At 37.1% G+C, this 21,189-nt stretch overlaps 1 protein-coding gene across 1 annotated transcript in view; it reads left to right on the top strand.

Moving 5' to 3' along the window:
* LOC127426607 (coiled-coil domain-containing protein 50-like) overlaps positions 1-20,979 on the top strand; it is a 44,529-nt gene extending 23,550 nt beyond the window's left edge. The window contains exons 5-12 of the mRNA XM_051673531.1: positions 1,392-1,482; positions 14,062-14,164; positions 14,326-14,411; positions 14,827-14,886; positions 15,164-15,280; positions 17,237-17,346; positions 17,433-17,527; positions 17,612-20,979. Coding sequence (XP_051529491.1) covers positions 1,392-1,482; positions 14,062-14,164; positions 14,326-14,411; positions 14,827-14,886; positions 15,164-15,280; positions 17,237-17,346; positions 17,433-17,527; positions 17,612-17,757 — 808 coding nt within the window. The 3' untranslated portion in view covers positions 17,758-20,979. The remainder of the gene's footprint in view (positions 1-1,391; positions 1,483-14,061; positions 14,165-14,325; positions 14,412-14,826; positions 14,887-15,163; positions 15,281-17,236; positions 17,347-17,432; positions 17,528-17,611) is intronic.
* The last annotated feature ends 210 nt before the right edge of the window (positions 20,980-21,189 follow it).

Consider the following 21,189-nt stretch of genomic DNA (forward strand, 5'->3'; position numbering starts at 1 on the left):
CACCCCAAATCATCACAGACTGTGGAAACTTAACACTGGACTTCAAGCAACTTGGGCTATGAGCTTCTCCACCCTTCCTCCAGACTCTAGGACCTTGGTTTCCAAATGAAATACAAAACTTGCTCTCATCTGAAAAGAGGACTTTGGAACACTGGGCAACAGTCCAGTTCTTCTTCTCCTTAGCCCAGGTAAGACGCCTCTGATGTTGTCTGTGGTTCAGGAGTGGCTTAACAAAAGGAATACGACAACTGTAGCCAAATTCCTTGACATGTCTGTGTGTGGTGGCTCTTGATGCCTTGACCCCAGCCTCAGTCCATTCCTTGTGAAGTTCACCCAAATTCTTGAATCGATTTTGCTTGACAATCATAAGGCTGCGGTTCTCTCGGTTGGTTGTGCATCTTTTTCTTCCACACTTTTTCCTTCCACTCAACTTTCTGTTAACATGCTTGGATACAGCACTCTGTGAACAGCCAGCTTCTTTGACAATGAATGTTTGTGGCTTACCCTCCTTGTGAAGGGTGTCAATGATTGTCTTCTGGACAACTGTCAGATCAGCAGTCTTCCCCATGATTGTGTAGCCTAGTGAACCAAACTGAGAGACCATTTTGAAGGCTCAGGAAACCTTTGCAGGTGTTTTGAGTTGATTAGCTGATTGGCATGTCACCATATTCTAATTTTTTGAGATAGTGAATTGGTGGGTTTTTGTTAAATGTGAGCCAAAATCATCACAATTAAAAGAAACAAAGACTTAAACTACTTCGGTCTGTGTGCACTGAATTTATTTAATACACGAGTTTCACAATTTGAGTTGAATTACTGAAATAAATGAACTTTTTCACAACATTCTAATTTATTGAGATGCACCTGTATATGGGGTAAGTTGTCACTATGGAACCTGCCATTAAACAACATATTATAGGCTTTCTGCAGTTAAAGTAAAACAAACGTGAAACACAAAACAATTCACGAAATACCAAAAGTGTAAAAAGTAACATACCAATTTTTTGGCCAACAAATATTGATGTTATTAAATGATGTAAATTTATTACATTTAAAACACATGCCCCGACCTGAGATTACTGAAACATTTCCTTGTTCTGAGAACACAACTTTTCAGTAAAAATGAATGAATTAATTAATTAATTAAATAATGTGTGCCAATGTGGTTTGATTATGTTTGCTTGTTTACCCAACAGCTATAACAAAAATATAATAATAGTGAAAATTTACTTTGGACAGTACATTTTCCAAAGATAAAACACATTTACGCAGTTGTACTTTTGACTCAAAAGCTTAAAGTTACAGAGATATAGCCCTTGTGACACCAAGCCTCATTCTGCCTAATTAATTTAAAATTAAATTAAATTCAGTTTAATTTAACTTTCCTTCAGGGAGGAAGAGGACTGCAGATATGCTCATATTATTCAGGAAGAGCTTCAGAGATGTGCAGAGGAGGCCAGGAGGAGAGAGGAAGAGGATGAGGTATGTTACCAAACATATCAAAGATCAACTGGATGTTTTCTGGAGAAAAAAAATAAATAAATAATTGAGTTGTCCTGAGACAATGTAATTGTAAAAGTGATCCAATTTTTATTTTTCATTGGAAAACATGTCTAGACATGCACAGTTTTGACAAGTATTTTGCTTAAGCTGGCTGACAGGCATTCTTGTTTTCACCTGATAAGAGTCAATTGTTCTTTAATTAGATTTTTCTTCATAAATCAAGTGTAAATCACTAAATAAAACTGGATGTGGCCCCGCTCCTGCAATACATCCACAGAAATAAAGTGTCAATTTTAGATACACTCTGAAAAGTATGTGTTTTCCAAAATATGTGTTGACTGAGAGCATTTTCGAAACGCTCTGTTTTTGGTTGAGGAAAACCCAGGTGTAGTGTGGATGAGAGGTGTAAACGTAACAAAATAAATGCATTTTCAAACAAAAACGTATGTGTGGATATGGCTACATCTGCACTCAACTTTATTTTCAGTTTCCTAACATCATAGTTTTCCAAAGTATGCGGTAATGGAGAGCGTTTTCAAAACGCTATGTTTTTGGTGCTGAAAAACGGCATTCTTGTGTTTACGTTTTTCATTTTTATTTGAAAACGTCCTGGTTACTTTCGTAACCTCCGTTCCCTGTTGGAGGGAACAAGATGTTGTGTCGATGTAGTGACACTAGGGGTCACTCTTGGGAGCCCCAAACACCTCTGATGATGAGAATTGGCGAGTGGAATTTGCATGCCACTCCCCCGGACATACAGGTATAAAAGGAGCTGGTATGCAACCACTCATTCAGGTTTTGTGCTGAGGAGCCAAGACAAGGTCCCAGCCATTTCAGCGGGTAGTTCAGCATTGTGGCAAGAGGGACACAGCGTCTCGTTCCCTCCATCAGGGAACAGAGGTTACGAAAGTAACCAGGACATTCCCTATCTGTCACTCACTCGACGTTGTGTCGATGTAGTGACACTAGGGGTCCCTATACAAAATGCCACAACTAGCTGAACTGTGTGACGTGGACTGGCGGTGCGAGACGGGCAGACCGCTGTGTGAGGAGGAGAAGCCGTTGAAATGTGCCGTAAATCCAGCAGTTTGAGGTGAATGGAATGGAGAATTGAATTCAGTGCACTGAATGCAACCGCTCGGCTCTGAAGAGAAAATCTGAATGAGTGATTGCATACCAGCTCCTTTTATACCCGTATGTCCGGGGGAGTGGCATGCAAATTCCACTCGCCAATTCCCATTGGCCTTTTTTCAAAAAGCAGAGGTGTTTGGGGCTCCCAAGAGTGACCCCTAGTGTAACTACATCAACACAACGTCGAGTGAGTGATAGATAGGGAACTCTGTTTTCAGTTTCCTAACATCATCGTTTTTTGTGTCTTTTTGAAACGGTAATGGCATTTTCGAAACACTCCATTTTTGGTGGAGGAAAACGGCATTCTAGTGTGGATGAAAGGCGTAAACGTAGTAAAATTAATTCTTTTTCAAATTAAAATGTATTCAGTTTCCTACTGTCATTGTTTTCCAAAGTGTGGTAATGGTTTACAAAATGGTAATGCCACTTTCAAAATGCTCCATTTTTGGGATAGTAAAATGTCATTCTAGTGTGGATAGAAGGCATAAACATAGCAAAATCAATGCATTATAAAATGAAGACATTTTTGTTTGAAACTTTTTCATTTTCGTTTCAATACTCAAGTTTTCTGTTTCCTTACGTCATTGTTTTCCAAAGTATACAATAATGGAGAGCGTTTTTAAAACGCTCTGTTTTCAGTGGAGGAAAACTGCATTCTAGAGTGAATGAAAGGCGTAAACATAGCAAAATGAATGCATTTTCAAGCAAAAATTTGTGTGGATATGATTCAAAAGAGAAAGTCCAAGAGAGAGCAGACACTTCATGTATAAATTATGTATAGACATCCCTTGGCAAGTTCAATTACTTGTGATTTGCAGTCTTCGTAAGCATTTTGTTCATTCTTCTATTGTTATTTATCTTTCAAGCTGCGTCCTGCATCTGATCGAGTGCTAGTTGTGTAGAGATGCTTGTTTGTAGCAGAATAAAGAATAGACAGAACATAAAAGAAAAAAAAGAAAGAATGAAGACTTAAACCCTACTTGTATGAGTGGGATCTTGCACTCTGATATCCATTTACTTCAAGGATTCTATTCTGCTCTCAACACATCCTTTATTTAGCTGTTGGGCGACATTTCTTTTGCCTAAAGGAGTGGCTTTGTCATCTTTGTTGTCGGAGTGGTTTTAAAAGTGTTCCCATGGCGATGTCTGTGGTATTTCCGAGGTGACAAGTGGTTTGGCAGGGTGGAAGTGACCACTCATCTGGGAGGGCACATCCCGTTGGATGCTTCTGTAGTGAGCGATGTGAAACAGTGAGGTTCTGTATTTGTGGAAAGACTGTTTACAAGAAGCTTTCTGAAGCAGTCTGTCTGGAGCCTTTATTCTACACTTTGGAAAATGTTTTAAGGAAGTAAATGTCTATGGTGTTTCTGCTTGTACTAGTGTAAACAGTGTCGCAAGTAAGTATTTGGACACTTAAGCCACACTTAAAAATGTATGAAGGTTTTAAATGATAAAACATTTGTGTGTGGGTATGTATATATATATAGCAGTTACAGAAATACTCAAACCAACCCGTCCGGCACCAACAATCATGCCACGGTCCAAATCACTGAGATCACATTTATTCCCCATTCTGCTGGTTGATGTGAACATTAACTGAAGCTCCTGACCCGTATCTGCATGATTTTATGCATTGCTCAGCTGCCACACGATTGGCTGATTAGGTAATCGCATGGATGATTGTTGGTGCCAGATGGGCTGGTTTGAGCATTTCTGTAACTGCTGATCTCCTGGGATTTTCACACACAACAGTCTCTAGAATTTACTCCAAATGGTGCCAAAAACAAAAAACATTCAGTGAGCAGCAGTTCTGTGGATGGAAACGCCTTGTTGATGAGAGAGGTCAACAGAGAATGGCCAGACTGGTTCAAACTGACAAAGTCTGCGATAACTCAGATAACTGCTCTGTACAATTGGGGTGAGAAGAATTGCAGATGTGGGTTGGTGCTGTTTTGGCGGCACGAGCGGGACCTACACAGTATTAGGCAGGTGGTTTAATGTTGTGGCTGATCAGTATATATTGTGTATATATTATATACACTGGCGGCCAAAAGTTTGGAATAATGTACAGATTTTGCTCTTATGGAAAGAAATTGGTACTTTTATTCACCAAAGTGGCATTCAACTGATCACAATGTATAGTCAGGACATTAATAACGTGAAAAATTTCTATTACAATTTAAAAAAAAAAAATTTTTTTTTTAACTTAAACTACTTCAAAGAGTTCTCATCAAAAAATCCTCCACGTGCAGCAATGACAGCTTTGCAGATCCTTGACATTCTAGCTGTCAGTTTGTCCAGATACTCAGGTGACATTTCACCCCACACTTCCTGTAGCAATTGCCATAGATGTCTTGTTGGGCACTTCTCACGCACCTTACAGTCTAGCTGATCCCACAAAAGCTCAATGGGGTTAAGATCCATAACACTCTTTTCCAATTATCTATTGTCCAATGTCTGTGTTTCTTTGCCCTCTCTAACCTTTTCTTTTTGTTTTTCTGTTTCAAAAGTGTCTTTTTCTTTGCATTTCTTCCCATAAGGCCTGCACCCCTGAGTCTTCTCTTTACTGTTGTGCATGAAACTGGTGTTGAGCGGGTAGAATTCAATGAAGCTGTCAGCTGAGGACATGTGAGGCGTCTATTTCTCAAACTAGAGACTCTGATGTACTTATCCTCTTGTTTAGTTGTACATCTGGCCTTCCACATCTCTTTCTGTCCTTCTTAGAGCCAGTTGTCCTTTGTCTTTGAAGACTGTAGTATACACCTTTGTATGAAATCTTCAGTTTTTTGGCAATTTCAAGCATTGTATAGCCTTCATTCCTCAAAACAATGATTGACTGGTGAGTTTCTAGAGAAAGCGTTTTCTTTTTTGCCATTTTTGACCTAATATTGACCTTAAGACATGCCAGTCTATTGCATACTGTGGCAACTCAAAAACAAACACAAAGACAACGTTAAGCTTCATTTAATGAACCAAATAGCTTTCAACTGTGTTTGATATAATGGCAAGTGATTTTCTAGTACCAAATGATCAATTTAGCATGATTATTCAAGGATAAGGTGTTGGACTGATGGCTGCTGGAAATGGGGCCTGTCTAGATTTGATCAAAAATGACTTTTTTCAAATAGTGATGGTGCTGTTTTTTTACATCAGTAATGTCCTGACTATACTTTGTGATCAGTTGAATGCCACTTTGGTGAATTAAAGTACCAATTTCCTTCCGAAACAGCAAAATCTGTACATTATTCCAAACTTTTGCCGCCCAGTGTATATATCACTTGTGAGAAGAATATTTTTATTAGGTGTCATTTCTAATCAAGCTGTAATTTTGCCAAATTATGCAAAAGGTGTAAAATATTGTTTAAATGTGTGTATTTAGGATACATAAAATATCAGCTATGAAATTTGCCTTATCAAGAAAAGGAGTCAGCCGTTTTATTTCAAAACATTAAAAATGACATTTCCATCAGTGTCATTAAATTAAACCTAATTGAAAGATCAATATGGTTTGCCTGTTTTTAGATTCAGAGATATTAAAGGCTGGAAGCTCTTTCTGTTTTCATAGATCATCAAGCATTTTAGGTGTTTGGCTCTTTTGCAAATGGTCTGCAGCTTCTATGCTGAAATAAAAGAGGATGTCCTCCAGACTAACAGCACTTGCTGTTCTTGTTAGCTCAGGCTGTTTATTGTCCAACGTGGGCTGTAGTTGCTGACTGTGCATGATCACCAGGTGTTGAGCATCCTCTCTGTCTAGTGCTGATGGTTTTAGACAGCAAACAAGAGAGCAGTCAATACAGTTCAGTGAGGCAAAAGGGATTTTTACTGGTAACTGATGTACTATGTGTTTTTCAAGCCAGTTAACTGTCTAAATAGAAAGAGTCTAGCTGTGTACGGTCAGTGGAGCTGTAGCTTTTTATTACAGCTTTCTAGCAATGGCTAAATTTACCCATCATTCATATTTTTGCTGTGTGGCGGCATGCTGATTAGAATCTACAACTCTGTTTGGCTTGTAACGTCTGCAGATATTTTCCTAGAGTGAATTTATCTGCTTGTTACCCCATATGACGTGTTTCAACACTATGTCAACTATTTTAAGATGATATTAACTTATCAGAAAGCTTCAAGTGCACTGACAATAGAGGAGGCAAGGCAAGTTTATCATAGCAGATTTCATACACCATTGTTATTCAAAGTGCTTTACTGTACATAGAAAAGAAAAGTTAAAGAAAATAATTACACATAATAAGAAATAATTAGACACAAAAAAGTAACATTTAAAATCATAACTTTTATTAAATCAATGAATGAAGGTCATTGACAAGTAAGGTTGTCTGAGATTATAAAAATTAGAAATCTTTTAAAAATCTAGTTTAACCTCCTGAGACACAAGCGTGACTGCTGTGTAGATTTTCCATTCCTCTATTTGTTTTGTAACTAGTAGCATCTAATCAACAAGCAAAAAAATAAATAAATACAAATTCTAGAGCAAATAATTTTCCTGAAAATTGATGTCCACATATGTGGACAGTGAGACTAAGTTGTGAAATTTTAAATAATACCAAGCTATAGAAAGTCAGATTTTTTTAATCAAATTGTTTATTATGTTTCCAGGAGTGTTGCTTATTCATGTTTTTGAGATGTTACAGACATGACATCAGAAATTAGCATAATTAATTCTGATTCAAAGTAATGGCCAGCATTATCCAATCACTGCCAACCATGTAAAAATAAAATTATACATTATAAATTCTGAATCTATGTACTGATTACCATTATTCCATGTCTGCCAAACATGTTGAGTGGTCCAAACATCATCTGCAGCCTGAAACTGAACTTTAAATAGGAAGTTTGGATTGAATGCTGCATAGAGAGCTACATAATGCACACTTGCTCCCTATTTAGTGAATAACTTAACCTCCAGTGTGCTGTCTGTCTGCGCTGGTCTCAGAACAGTTTGAAATGCACCTTATTTTCATCCTAACTCCATATAAATCCTCTGAAAGCAACATTTTCCAGCTTTTGGATGAATACATTTATTCTCAATGTGAAAATGCACAGTAAATATATAGGATTACTAAGGAAAAAATGCATTAAAGTACACATTAGTGTTAAGCAGCATGGCATTTTAGGATAAATCGCTCAAATTAAAAAATGGCATATCAGATGAAACTAGAGACTCTAATCTTTTGACTCAAACAGGTTTCAATGTAAAAACTTAATTAGGTTTCTCACCAGATGTAGTTCTGTTGCCGTTTCTCCAAAAGACAAACTCTGCTGTGGTCATCGCCCTGTTGTTTTGTCACATGACTCTGTACTTCGAAAGTTTAACACTTTACTGATGACACTGAGTCTCCTGAAATTAAATCAGTTGGTTTAAATTAATTTAATTGTGTTGCATATAGCAAAGCGAAAATACAACATCCACACGTGTGCATGCGGGGTCTCACGAGGTTAAAACACATGGATCAAGTTTGTAGGAATCCAATCCTTGTGTCCATGTTGGTTTACATTTTTGAAAAACATTTATAGCATTTTCTACCAAAAAACAAACAAAAACAAAATTATGTAAAAAATGTCATGTGGTGTAACCATCAAGTAAAATGTATTAAAATACTTTCCTTGCACCTTGAATACATGTGAGTAGTGTACACAACAAAATAGGTTTTCACACATTTTTCAAGGTTAAAAAGTATTTATTACAAATATGAATTTTCAAATCACAAATATCAAGAAGTTTTCATAGGGTTACTCCATTTGACATGACTAAAATGTGTCAAAATATCTGATATAAAAAAAAAAAATTAAAAAAATCATAAGGGTCTTGCTTGTTTTATGATGTTTTTGTTTTTTTGGTTTTTTCAATTTGGAATGCCCAATTCCCAATGCGCTCTAAGTCCTCGTGGTGGCGTAGTGACTCGCCTCAATCCGGGTGGCGGAGGATGAATCTCAGTTGCCTCCGCGTCTGAGACCGTCAATCCGCACATCTTATGATGTGGCTTGTTGAGTGCGTTACCGCGGAGACCTAGTGCGTGTGGAGGCTTCACCCTATTTTCCACGGCATCCACTCACAACTCGCCACGTGCGCCACCGAGAGCGAGAACCACATTGAGCTACCCAGACCCCCTATGATTTTATTTTTTATTTATTTTATTTTTTTTTAATCACCTGACTTTGATTTGGTGAGCAAAAGTTTTTCAAATATTGATCATATTTTAAAACAAAATTGTTTCACAAGACATAAAATTAAATATTCCAAAGTTATGCCAACTTTTCTTTTTCCAAGAATTTCAGCTTTTAATTAGACTTTTTATTTACTTTATTTTATTGTACTGTCACCAGATGGATTCACCGCTTATTTTTACTTCAAACTTCAGGAAAATTGTTTTATTCAAAAATACTTTGAAGTTGAAAACATGTTCATCATAGTCAAGAAGAAATTGTTTTGTGAAAATTGCATTTTTTTTTTAAATAACTTAATAGATCTGGACAAAACAATGAGTCATGTCATTGACCCATAAATGAATGAATGAATGAAAAAGGAGAAAGGAAAGAAAAACTTTTATTTAATTTAATTAATAAATATTTAATAAATAATAAGACTGAAGTTCAACTAAATTAAAAATAAAAATGTTGCACAGGTAAACAGATATGCATGGTGTGTTTATGTGGATATTTTTTCTTCTAATTATGTGTTGGATTAGTTTGAATGGCAAAAACTTATTACAGAATTGAGAATTTGTGGCTGTTGGTATATGAGTGTACAGGACTTATAAACACACACAGACTTCTCCCAGCCTCTGTCACTGCAGTCACATTGAGGGTGGGTCCGTTGGCATCAGCATGAAAACTCTTTTACCATGGTGCCAAACCATGGCAAATACCTCACCATGGTGTTGAGTCACCAGAAAAGGGCATGTTGAATGCATGTTTTAATTCTCTCGATCACCCTTAAGTATGCTTGACAAAAGAATTGCAAACCCGCAAGCATTTGGCCCTAAAAAAACGAACAGCTCCAAGCTTGCTAGGACTGGAATACCCATAAACCCACATGACTGTAGCATCTGATGTTTGTTTATTTATGTAGGATCAGTGGGGAATTTACTGTTCAATTACAAGAAGTCATTTACTGACCCTTTGGTAGTTTCATACACGTTTCATTCGACATTAGAAGGGATGTTTTTTAGTAATAATGACTTCATTTCAGTCTGTTTCTCACACAAAAGGGATCATATGGCTTCAGAAGACTTATAGTGCTCAAGCAGTATGGACTGCTTTTATGGTGCTTTTCTGTCGCTTTAAGAGTTCCACAGTGTCCATCTTCATTCACTTTCATTGTATTTAATTTTTAATTGTAATTTTTCACATTACTGCCCTCTAGTGGACAGATAAAGTACATACTACTTAGTGTGTGCTTCTCATTGCTTGTTTTTTATTTTTTTGGGGGGGGGGGGTCTGGGTTGGTGGTTGGGGCGATTTTGGGAGCATAAATTATCTTTCAGTTCAGCTCACTTAAGAAAAGCATTCCAAATTGACTTCCAGATATTTTCATTGTTGATAATTTATGTTGAGCTCACTTCCTTCCTGTTATTATTTCCCTTATTCAGCTGCCCCATTTCCTGTTGCATAAGCTGACCCATGTGACAAAAAGCCTTTTTTGGGGGGTTTCCTGTTCTGTCTGTGTAACTTATAAAGGGTCATGAAATGGGCCAAGTGTGAAATTATGTCACATCACGTGTCAGACTCAAATAATATTGCTAAATAACAATTTACCATTGTTACCTGCCAGACTTAGTAGTAGCTACCACTGTCATAAATATTTTTTATTAAATTAATTCTGAACATAAATTCATGCATTCGCAACCCCTTTTACTCCCATAATTTTTCGTTTTTTCTGAAGGAAACAGGAAATCAATAAGAAATAATTGATTTTATTCATCGGGAATTGATTGGATGGTGAAAGCTGGGCTGTGGATACTAGAATGGAGCCAGTTGATTGGAGGAGAGGAGCTGAAAAATAAGAGGGCTCGGTGACATCAGCAGAAAATTCAAGTTGTTATAGAGGCAAAACAAGTTATTACATTTTGATGAAGGATTATGAAGAGAAACATTTTCTTTAGAATGACGTGCACCGATGAACAGTTAAAGGGGTAGTTCACCCAAAAAAAAAAAAATTCTCTCATCATTTACTCACCCTTATGCTATCTGAGATGTGTGACTTTCTTTCTTCTGCTGAACACAAAGATTTTAGCACTGTTGGTCCTTTCAATGCAAGTGAATTGTGACCAGACTTTTGAAACTCCAAAAATAACATAAAGGCAGCATAAAAGTAATCCATAAAATTCCAGTGGTTAAATCCATGTCTTCAGAAGTGATATGATAGGTGTGGGTGAGAAACAGAACAATATTTAAGTCCTTTTTTTTCATAATCTCAACTCTCACACTTTCAAAATGTGAAAGACTGTGAAAGTGAAAGAAAAAGTGGAAATTTAGAGTAAAAAAGGACTTAAATTGTTGCGCACCCATACTTATCATATTGCATCTGAAGACATAGATTTAACCACTGGACTCTTTATTGAACATTTTGAAAACCAAAAGTTTAAGAAAATGGTTATATTTTACTCTAAAATCAAAAGAAACAAATAAGAAATAAATGTTTTGCCTATAGAAAATTAGGCTTTTTGACAAGCACTTTGTGACATTATTTTCATGACAGCTACGCACATTTTACCCCCCAATTCTCATTCAGTGTCCATTATGATATTCTCATTACTGCAATGAAAAAAAACAATATTATTTCAATTAAAAAAAAAGTATTTATACATCATAATAGAACTCCTTGGTACTGCCATTCATTTGGGCTGATTTTCTCCCCCTTTTCTCCCCAATTTGGAATGCCCAATTCCCAATGCGCTCTAAGTCCTTGTGGTGGCGTAGTGACTCTCCTCAATCCGGGTGGTGGAGGACGAATCTCAGTTGCCTCCGCATCTGAGACCGTCAGTCCGCACATCTTATCATGTGGCTTGTTGAGCGTAATACCACGGAGACATAGCGCATGTGGAGGCTTCACGCTATTCTCCGCGGCATCCACACACAACTCGCAATGCGCCCCACCGAGAGCGAGAACCACATTATAGCGATTACGAGGAGGTTACCCCATGTGACTCTACCCTCCCTAGCAACCAGGCCAATTTGGTTGCTTAGGAGACCTGGCTGGAGTCACTCAGCATGCCCTGGATTCAAACTCACAACTCCAGTTGTGGTAGTCATTGCTTTACTCGCTGAGCTTCCCAGGCCCCCACTTGGGCTGATTTTAATAAAATAAAATCAAAAGAATTGAACTACAGCATCTTTTTTTTTTCTTTACTGTAATACAGTAAAAGAATGACTGTTTTACGGTAATGAGAATCATCTTATGGGAGTAGTAAAAGGAAAATATACTGCACTTTACGGTAATGAGAATTGGGTTGTGAAATATGCATAAGTGTAGTGAAAATAATGTCATAAAATAAATGTAGGCTTAATTTTTTGTAATGTAAAATGTAATTTTATATATTTTTTTGGACCCACTTTATACTAGGTGTCTTTAACTACTATGCCCTTAAGCATTTGTTACAATGTACTAATTATGTAAATATGTGTTGTTACATTGTACTTACATTTAAAGTACCTTCATTTAATTTCATCTTTAGTTACACTCATAACCTTACCCCTAATCTTGATCCTACCCAACCCTAACCCTAAATTTACCTCTAATCCTACCCGTTTTCTTACGGTCTTTCCTACGGACATTTTCTTGACAGGTTTTGTGAGAATCACCCCTAAAGGGCCAATTTTGATTTCATGTTGACTTAAAACGAAATGTCAGAAAGATTCTGAAACTGTTCGAAAGAGAACCCATATTAATTTATTTAAATTTACAGTAGTAATGATAACTTACTTGGGAATTTTGGTGAAAACTATGGTTATCATGCTAAATTATTGTTAGGGAAACCATAATCAGATACACTCAAAGACAGACAATTATTCTCACAGTTCCCACTCAAAGTAAACACTTTAGATCTACATTGCTCTTTATGGTAATGTTCCGTGATGTCAGTGTAAATGAGGTTTGCAGTAAATCAGCAGATCTCAGAACTGTCCTGAGAATGATCTCTGTGGGCATCACACACATATAGAGTGTGTGTGTGTGTGTGTGTGTATTTTAATGTACTGTTTTCACAGACTGTGATGATGCATTTCCAACTTATTTTAGCAGCGTAACTCTAGCAAAAGTTTTTATATTTAATTTTTTTTTATTGTTCAATGTAAGTTTAATATCATATATATATATATATAGATATATATATATATATATATATATATAGATAGATATATATAGATATATATATATATATATATATATTTAAGCAATATCACACGAGCAAGAGTGTGATATGGCCCTACATCAGTACTGCTGTGATTCGGCCGCAGGCTGAGTGCCGCAGGTAATCACAGCAGTGCTGATTTAGGGCCATATAGCACGATTGCTAGTGTGATATTGCTTATATACAACAGTTCAATGAACAAGTAAATTTTTAAAAAATTAGGAAAAACTGAGTACGGTCATAAAAAAGCATTTGTGCATGGAACTACTTTCTTACGCGACGGATCAGAATCTGCCGTTGCTGGTTCAAACCAAATGATGCGTCCAAGCCTTCATTAGTAATTCATAAATGTCACTTCAGAAATAGTACACTACGCCACCACAAGGATCTACAGTGCATTGGGAATTGTGCATTCCAAACTGGGAAGAAAAGGGGAGGGAAAAAATAAATAAATACGTTTTAAAAAAAGTAAAAACTGTTGTAATGCGGTTTCTAATCCAGCTGCTGAGGGAGTGACAGAAAATGTGGCATCTTCTGTCATAATCCACCGCTTTCTATTTTATTCTTCTTTTGGAAAGTCCTGGAAATGTAATAGTGGATTTTGTCTGTTGCTGTTGGAGCAAATGGGAGCACAAAAATAATATTTGCTGTGGTCTCCAATTCACCGCTATAAAAGGTTTACCCTGTTACTACACTTCAAACCTGGAAATGTGAAAAAGGTCTTTACATGTTCTTGGTCTTATTGTGCATGATTCATCGATGAACATTATTCCAAAGGAACAAATGTTTATCTTTGTTACCTTTTATGAATATATAATAATCTGTGGTGCCTCTGAAATGACTTTTAGCAAATTCCAGAAAAATATCAACACACTATATTTATCAACACCTCTTTTACTCGGAAGTACGCCACCATATGCAAGTAAAGAGGGTTGCGAACGCCATTTCACGTTGACTTTAACAGTTATGGTTACTATTGATCGAAAGCACACTGTATAATCACATGAGAAAAAAGTCATTTTTATTATCAAGTGTGTGTAAGAATTTATTTTTTTCTTAACAGGAAATAGCAAAACAGTTACAGGAAGAAGAAGAAATGGAGATGAGACAGCAGCAGGCTGCCGCTGGTTACCATGGCAGTAACTGCGTCTCTCCACTCTGTGAAGGTAGCTGATGATGTAATTTAATTTGTTTTGGTCACAAATGTATTTAAAATAAATGTTTGCATAGTATGCATAAGTGCTATATATTTAGGTCTTAAAATAGCTCTCTCTCTCTCTCTCTCTCTCTCTCTCTCTCTCTCTCTCTCTCTCTCTCTCTGTTTCAGGGTTGGGAGTTTGGGAACAGGTGCTTCAGGATGCTGAATTAGCCCGAAGACTACAAGAGGAAGAGGAAATGCTGCATCACAGAGAGGTGTATTATATTGACAGTGTTTTTTTTGTTTTTTTTTGCTTTTTGTTTTTTTGCTTATACAAACACATACACACACTTGAGATCGGCTACTCGACCCAAGCCTGTTGAGTTTTGTGTTGGGTTTGGGTAAATTGATGTAAATGATCATAAACTATATTTCTAAATATTTTGTATTCATTTAATCGTAACCTGTAATTCGCTATCCATTTTTAAGTTAGAGCTGTGAGAACTTGTGCTTCTGGGTCTGTTTGCCAATAGAGAAAATAAAAAGAGAGTGATTTGTGCCATGTTTGGTCTTAATATAATACAAAACTGGTTAGGATCTCATTTACGAGCTAGGTTCAGCTTTGTAATGTCTGCACACACACACATTGACTCACTCATTCTTTTTTATTTTATGTCTACTGTTCTGCAGTTTTCTCAGAGTTCTGGATCAGAGGTGGACTTCATAGCAGCCCAAGTAGCCCAAGATGAGGTACAAAAATGTTTGGGATAACCTTACCCCTAACCCAACCCTTACCCTAACCCTAATCTAAACCTCAACCTCCATAGCACCAAATGTGAATTTAATGAAATGATGGGTGAATAGATAGATAAATGTTACATTTAGTATTGTATAGCTCAAGAAGATCAAAAGGTTAAATATGCTATTGATTATTGAATGCCTCTTTCAAGTAAATATCAAGTGTGAAATTGCTCCAGAACTCTCTGGGGAACAAATACTAACTCAGCTGTATATGTACGTTTATAAGGAGATCGCCAGATGCATGCAACACCAGCATAGAAGAATCAACAATAGGCCAGAAGACCTAGAGATCCAGACGAAGCCGATTGAACCAAGAGATGAAGGCAAGACTACAACCAGAAAGGTCTGAATTTCTGGGATATATAAGTTTTAGTTTATAAAACACAGTGCAGACCCTAAATTCCGACTGAATGAGATATGTTTGATGCCGAGTAAAATAGCAGACAAATGCACATGTGTGACTGCACATCAATTTAATTCTGCATTAATGCACCAAGTTGCTGTCTTGCTTGGCAATCATAACAGCCTACAGTTTGCAGTTTGCTAATGCAGTCATTTTATTACACTTGTTTTAATAAAAATTGTATTACACATGTAACACATGGCCACTTGTGGCTTAAATCTGCAGTCCATTCCAACAAAAAAAATTAATTCAGTCATGTCAACTCTCTAAAATAAATGTAAATATATTTTTAAATATTAAATATTATATTTTAAATATTATAATTGTATTGTCTTCCCTGAGGTCCACTGAAAATGTTATTTTTAGAGTTATGTTTTTTTTTTGTTGCACCAAAACAGTCATAATTTAGTATTATATGATAATTTTCAGCACCTCCTTTAAACTTCAACTTAAATGCCCACTGTTATGATTGGCTAACATCATGCAGCTCCTCGAAATCAGCCATATTTGAAACTCAATCAATGGGAATGAACAAGCTCCACAACATTATAAAACTAAATTTCAGGGTTTACACATAACACACATCCAACACATTGCATCTGAATATATTAAACTGTTCATCTCAAGCACAGCTTTTAACACTCAGCACCATAAACTATCAAACAGTCATGACATTTGAAATATTCATAAATGAAACTGGTTATGTATGGTTTTGCAGTCGGGTCCAATAGTGTTTTAACTTCCCCATCCTTCGATAACAGTTCCTTTGCAATACTTGAATCGTATTGTGACTGGTTCACAAGCAATCCACGCTTAAATGAGCCGGTGGAAAAAACGCACATACAGTACATAGTCCAGAGCATGGTGAACTGATGCACACACATAGGCGCACATTGCCGGAAACGCATCGAAACGGTCAAAGATGTCCATCTAGTGTATGTTTACATACACCAACAATTAAAAATAGCACAGATGGCGCAAGAACGCAGCAAGAGGTAGAGCAGCTGAATTAATCACCTTTTTTGAGTCGTAACTTGACAGTGCATCTTTTAAAAGCGGCGCGAAATACATGACAACGGTCAAAGACATCTGTCTAGTGTAATTTTATATACAAAAATAATTAAAAATAGTCCAGATGGGTCCCCTTTGGTGTTCAGGAATAGTTGGCCCCACTAGACCTGTCTGTCCTGCTCTCTCTGTTTACGAGATGAACAGAGCACCAGTGGGCGTGGCCAAGGGTACGATGACGCAGTTTGTGGGATGTGTACAAATGAGCAATGTCTCGTAACGTTGCGAACACACAGATATCAAAACAAGATGTTTCAGCAGGGTGGCAACTATAAATGCTCTTTCTAGACTGGGGAGGAAGTTTTGAGTTCTGAAATTTACAGTATGTTTTTATAGTAGAGTTACCTCTTATATGTCTAAATATCAAGGAAAATTTGATTCTCCATTTCATGACCCCTTTAAGGTGTTTTTAGTGATATAACTAGTTGGTAGGTTTGGTCTTGTTGGACTTTATCTGCTTACGCTGCACTATTATACATGCATACAATCCCTTTGAAGCTGATTAGACAGGTGGTGCTGGGGATAAGGAGGGTTTCAGAGAGAAGATTCGTAGCATGCTGAACTGAAACCGGCTTACCTGCAAACAACTAAAATGTAAAAAGAGTACACAAGTTAATTGGCTAACAGATTACATGTTCGAAGGACCTATCAGCTTGTGCCATGTAGAATTTCATGGCTGAACTTAGAATCATTTAGAACTATCACTATTCAAAGTGACATTAAAAGTGTTTTGAAGAAGTGTCTACTGTATATTTACCACAGTGCTAAGTAAAGGGGCATTACTGGACCTGGTACATAGATTCAGGGCTGTATTTCCTTTGGACTCAGGCGCTCCAGATGTTGAGAGAGAGGCTGAACTCAGACGGACTGCACTCATCTGTAGAAGAAGAGGACTACACCATAGAAAACCATCTACCAAGCCCGTCATGCACTGCACTGTGAGTCACACACACCCTCAAATTACTTATGTTCCTCAAGAACATATTTCAACACTTATCTTAGCACCTTGTTTATCTCTTTTCAGCCGAACACAACAGATACACAATATTGCAGAAGAACTGGACCCAACGTTTAAGGCTAGAAAGCTCGAGAGCCAAATTTCCACCAGCCCCCTGTCAGGTACCAACATACAGTTATATAATAGGAAACATCAATAACTGTAATTATATGCCACATCAGCAGCATTTCCTGTTTCCTCCGCAGGTTTGTGTTTGGCCCCCCGTAACCCGCACAGTATCTTTTATGACTATTTACCAGAACCCACCTTTGTACCACCAACAAAACGGCAGAGCGACAAAGCAGGACGCCACAAAGCCAAAGACAAGAAAGAGAACTGTAAACAACAGTGATCATGTAACTAACACAGTGCTGTCTGCTTAAATATGGCTTAACCGTGTTGTTTTGTCTTTGTAGTGTAAAAACAACTACAACTAGTAAACAACTAGTATTGTTTAAACAACTAGTATTGTTTAAACCAGCTTGTGGGCACAGATTAGGCTTTTTTTAGGCTAACAATGTAAATGGCGATTTCCTGTCGAATTTAATGCTTTATCTAATGCTGTATTCCATCCAATACCTAGAAAAGTGCGATAGAATTTGATGTCAAACTTGGAAACTTGTATGGAAATCCATAAGCCAGATTTGACCAATGTAAACATACAGATGCACCGTTATTGATAAACGTTCACTTTTAAGCAAATAAGTGCATTAATGCATCAAAGTTTCTACATTGTAGGGCTGTCAATCGAGTAAATTGGATTTATCACAATTAACCTGGGTAGCTCAGTGGTAAAGACACTGGCTACCACCCCTGGAGTTCACTAGCTCAAATCCCAGGGTGTGCTGAGTTATTCCAGCTAGGTCTAAGCAACCAAATTGGCCCGGTTGCTAGGGAGGGTAGAGTCACACGGGTGTTGTTAAGGAGGTGATGTCTGTTTGTTCCATAAACATTTCCTGCTAGATGCGAACTCAGACTGCATTCCAAACAGGATAAATCACCCTCCAAAGGGCACTTTGAAGGAAGAATAATCATGATAGTTATGCTTTTAGATAGCTTCAAACTGAATTTCCAATAAAAATGACCTAAAAAGAGAGTTCTGAATTACCCATATTTTTGAGCCATTCAGAGCTCTTAGAGTGGATGGTAAAGTCTTCCTGTAAATGGTAAAGTTACTAACGTTAACACGATTGTCATAAAATGCCATTATTAAAATGTGGACCATGTTGTTCGGTGGCTGGATGTTCCTTGGATCCCTGGAACTAACGGAAATTAAAGTGTTGAAAAAGCAAAGACAAATGGACGCATGAAACGCTTCAGTGAAACGAGACGGCTGGATGGATATGTGCAGTACTAACAACTGTAGCACACATCTTGTCTCTGGTAGGTGAACAAAAGTGAAGCCAAATATTTGTAAGTTTGAGAGGTAGAGCTCTAAAAGTGACTATCGCTCCCATTATATGAATGAACCTCCACAAGTCATTGACTTTTACATTTAGCAGATGCTTTTATCCAGAAGAAAGAGAAAAGTATTTTTATCATTAAAAAAAGAAATCCTTACCTGTCTGCAGGTCACGTAGACAGCTTTATTGAAAAGCTTCATTGATTATAACAGGAGCGATCCAATATTCCCGATCTTCCCACTGAGGAAATAATTGTGAGCATCTAAACTACGATACAATTTCATTGCCTCTCTCGCATAGATGCGCTCAGTATCAACAACACGTCTGGATATGTCACTTCAGGTAAACGTTTGATGTTCTTTTTTGACACCTCATTGTTTATTTAGAATTTTTGCAAATATCTCGATTTGTTCATTTTTAGTTTGACTCTAAAAGGAAGTGCTAGTAATTTTATTTTGACAGTTCTGGGTTGCCGCTACCGGAAATACTTCAGGGCCAAACATGTACAGTAGCATTCTAATTCTTTGGTTATTGTTTACATCCTTGAAATAGTCTATAAACATATGCGTCAGACAGACGCTTTTGGAGCGTGTCACCTTTTTTCAGTGCTTCTCTGCATTTTTAGGATGTTGTGTCAAGTTAAAAGTAGTTAAAACTATGAAAATCGAATCTCGAGATCCCTGCATTCTGTTTTGCTTTGTCCAGTTGTCAAGAACGCCTCATAATTAGCGGCTCTCATTCAGTGGCTGCGCTGCTTGTGAGGTTTGTTGAGGCGCGCTGACTGACCCCTGCTGACGTGGCGCATTAAAACATGAAGTTACATATTCTTCAAGCTTGAACTGCTCAGATGGTAGAAAATTATGCACTTTAATTGCAGAATTTACGTAAGGGTTAGTAAGCAATATTACCGGTAATTGCATACATTTTTTTAACGCATTATTTTTTTATAGAAATGTATCATTCTAAATAACGTTAAATCACCAGCCCAAAATTTTTGCAAACATTTGTGTAAAACAGTAAATATCTGTTAATAATTGCACTGCTACAGTACAACGGTAATGTTGCTATTTTAGTTCTTTACGTGTCATCTTCGGAGCATCAGGATTTACAGGCCAAAGTATATTTCGGTTGCATGCGTGCTGCTACAGCTCGCGCACAGTGTGCAATGTAAATTTCATCATGCGTACAGTCCGTTCGTACTGTCTGCATGGGGCCCAATATTTCTAGACACCTGGACAGTCCACATCTTTGGTGCATGCGCCTGGCATTGACTGTACTAAAGAGTATCACAAAGCAATCGTAGTGTGCATGCATCAAATGTGTCGGTACATGTCGCAGCCAAAAGACTGTACTTTGAAATGTCGGTGGGTGAGACAGAACGGCATGTGGAAACAAAGTACACCCTAGCTTAGACTTTATGGTGGGATGTCAGAGATATAGAATATCCCACATCCAGCTTTGGTTGGATACATAGCCGCAGCATAATCTACATAGAGTTTTTTAAATCTTCAGGTTTTTTAATAGGAATATGTTTAATATACAGTGAAACAGGTTTGACTGAAAAAAGCAACAGTTAACTTAATCAAGGAAAAGGTGCCATAGACCTGTTTTGTATTTTTGTTTAAGGGATAGCATGCCTTATTTCTGTTACTGTTTATTTGTGCGTTTTCTACACAATCATCTGATTTCAAAACATATTAATATAATTTTTTTTCCATGTTTGTTTTGTTAGAGTGCGCTCCTTATTTTCACCTCTTAAAAAAAGAAAATGTGTTTATTGATATTGGGAAAGACTGTGCTGAAGGTCAGAGGTCACAAAGACCCTGTGAAATCATTTACAAGAATTTTAAAATCCTGTTTTTCACAGCTGAAAATTTTGTGGATTCTTTTAATTAATGTGATGCTGGGTAATTCTGATGGTGTTAAATTATAATATCAAGTATCATGTCAGCCTACAGTATTTCAGTGCAGATTTCTCTGCTGCCCCCCACACACACTGTAAGACGATGACATCAGCGTCTTGAACGCTCCTCTCAGCTCTGAAACACTAGAGGGCAACTGTTCTTGTTTTCCTTAAACATAAAGGTGAGAGTTCCCATGCTTTATTTCTAACAACATGTAGGAATGTGGTTAACATCTGTTGTGTTTTCATAATAAAAGTCCTCAGAACACATTTTAGTAGAGTTTTTAATTGTACATTAGCAATTGATCCATGACTGAAATTATTACAACTTTGGGGTGTACTATAAAGTGATTTATTGATTAGTAACAGAACATCATTATTGTGGATGGTGTTATTTCTTCAATCTTCTCAATAAACAAACATTGGGCCTAGTTTTTCCCCACCAACAAGGATCATTTTAATTTTGCCAAATAGGACT

This window comes from Myxocyprinus asiaticus, chromosome 35 (genome assembly GCF_019703515.2).
Source record: "Myxocyprinus asiaticus isolate MX2 ecotype Aquarium Trade chromosome 35, UBuf_Myxa_2, whole genome shotgun sequence".
Taxonomy (NCBI): domain Eukaryota; kingdom Metazoa; phylum Chordata; class Actinopteri; order Cypriniformes; family Catostomidae; genus Myxocyprinus; species Myxocyprinus asiaticus.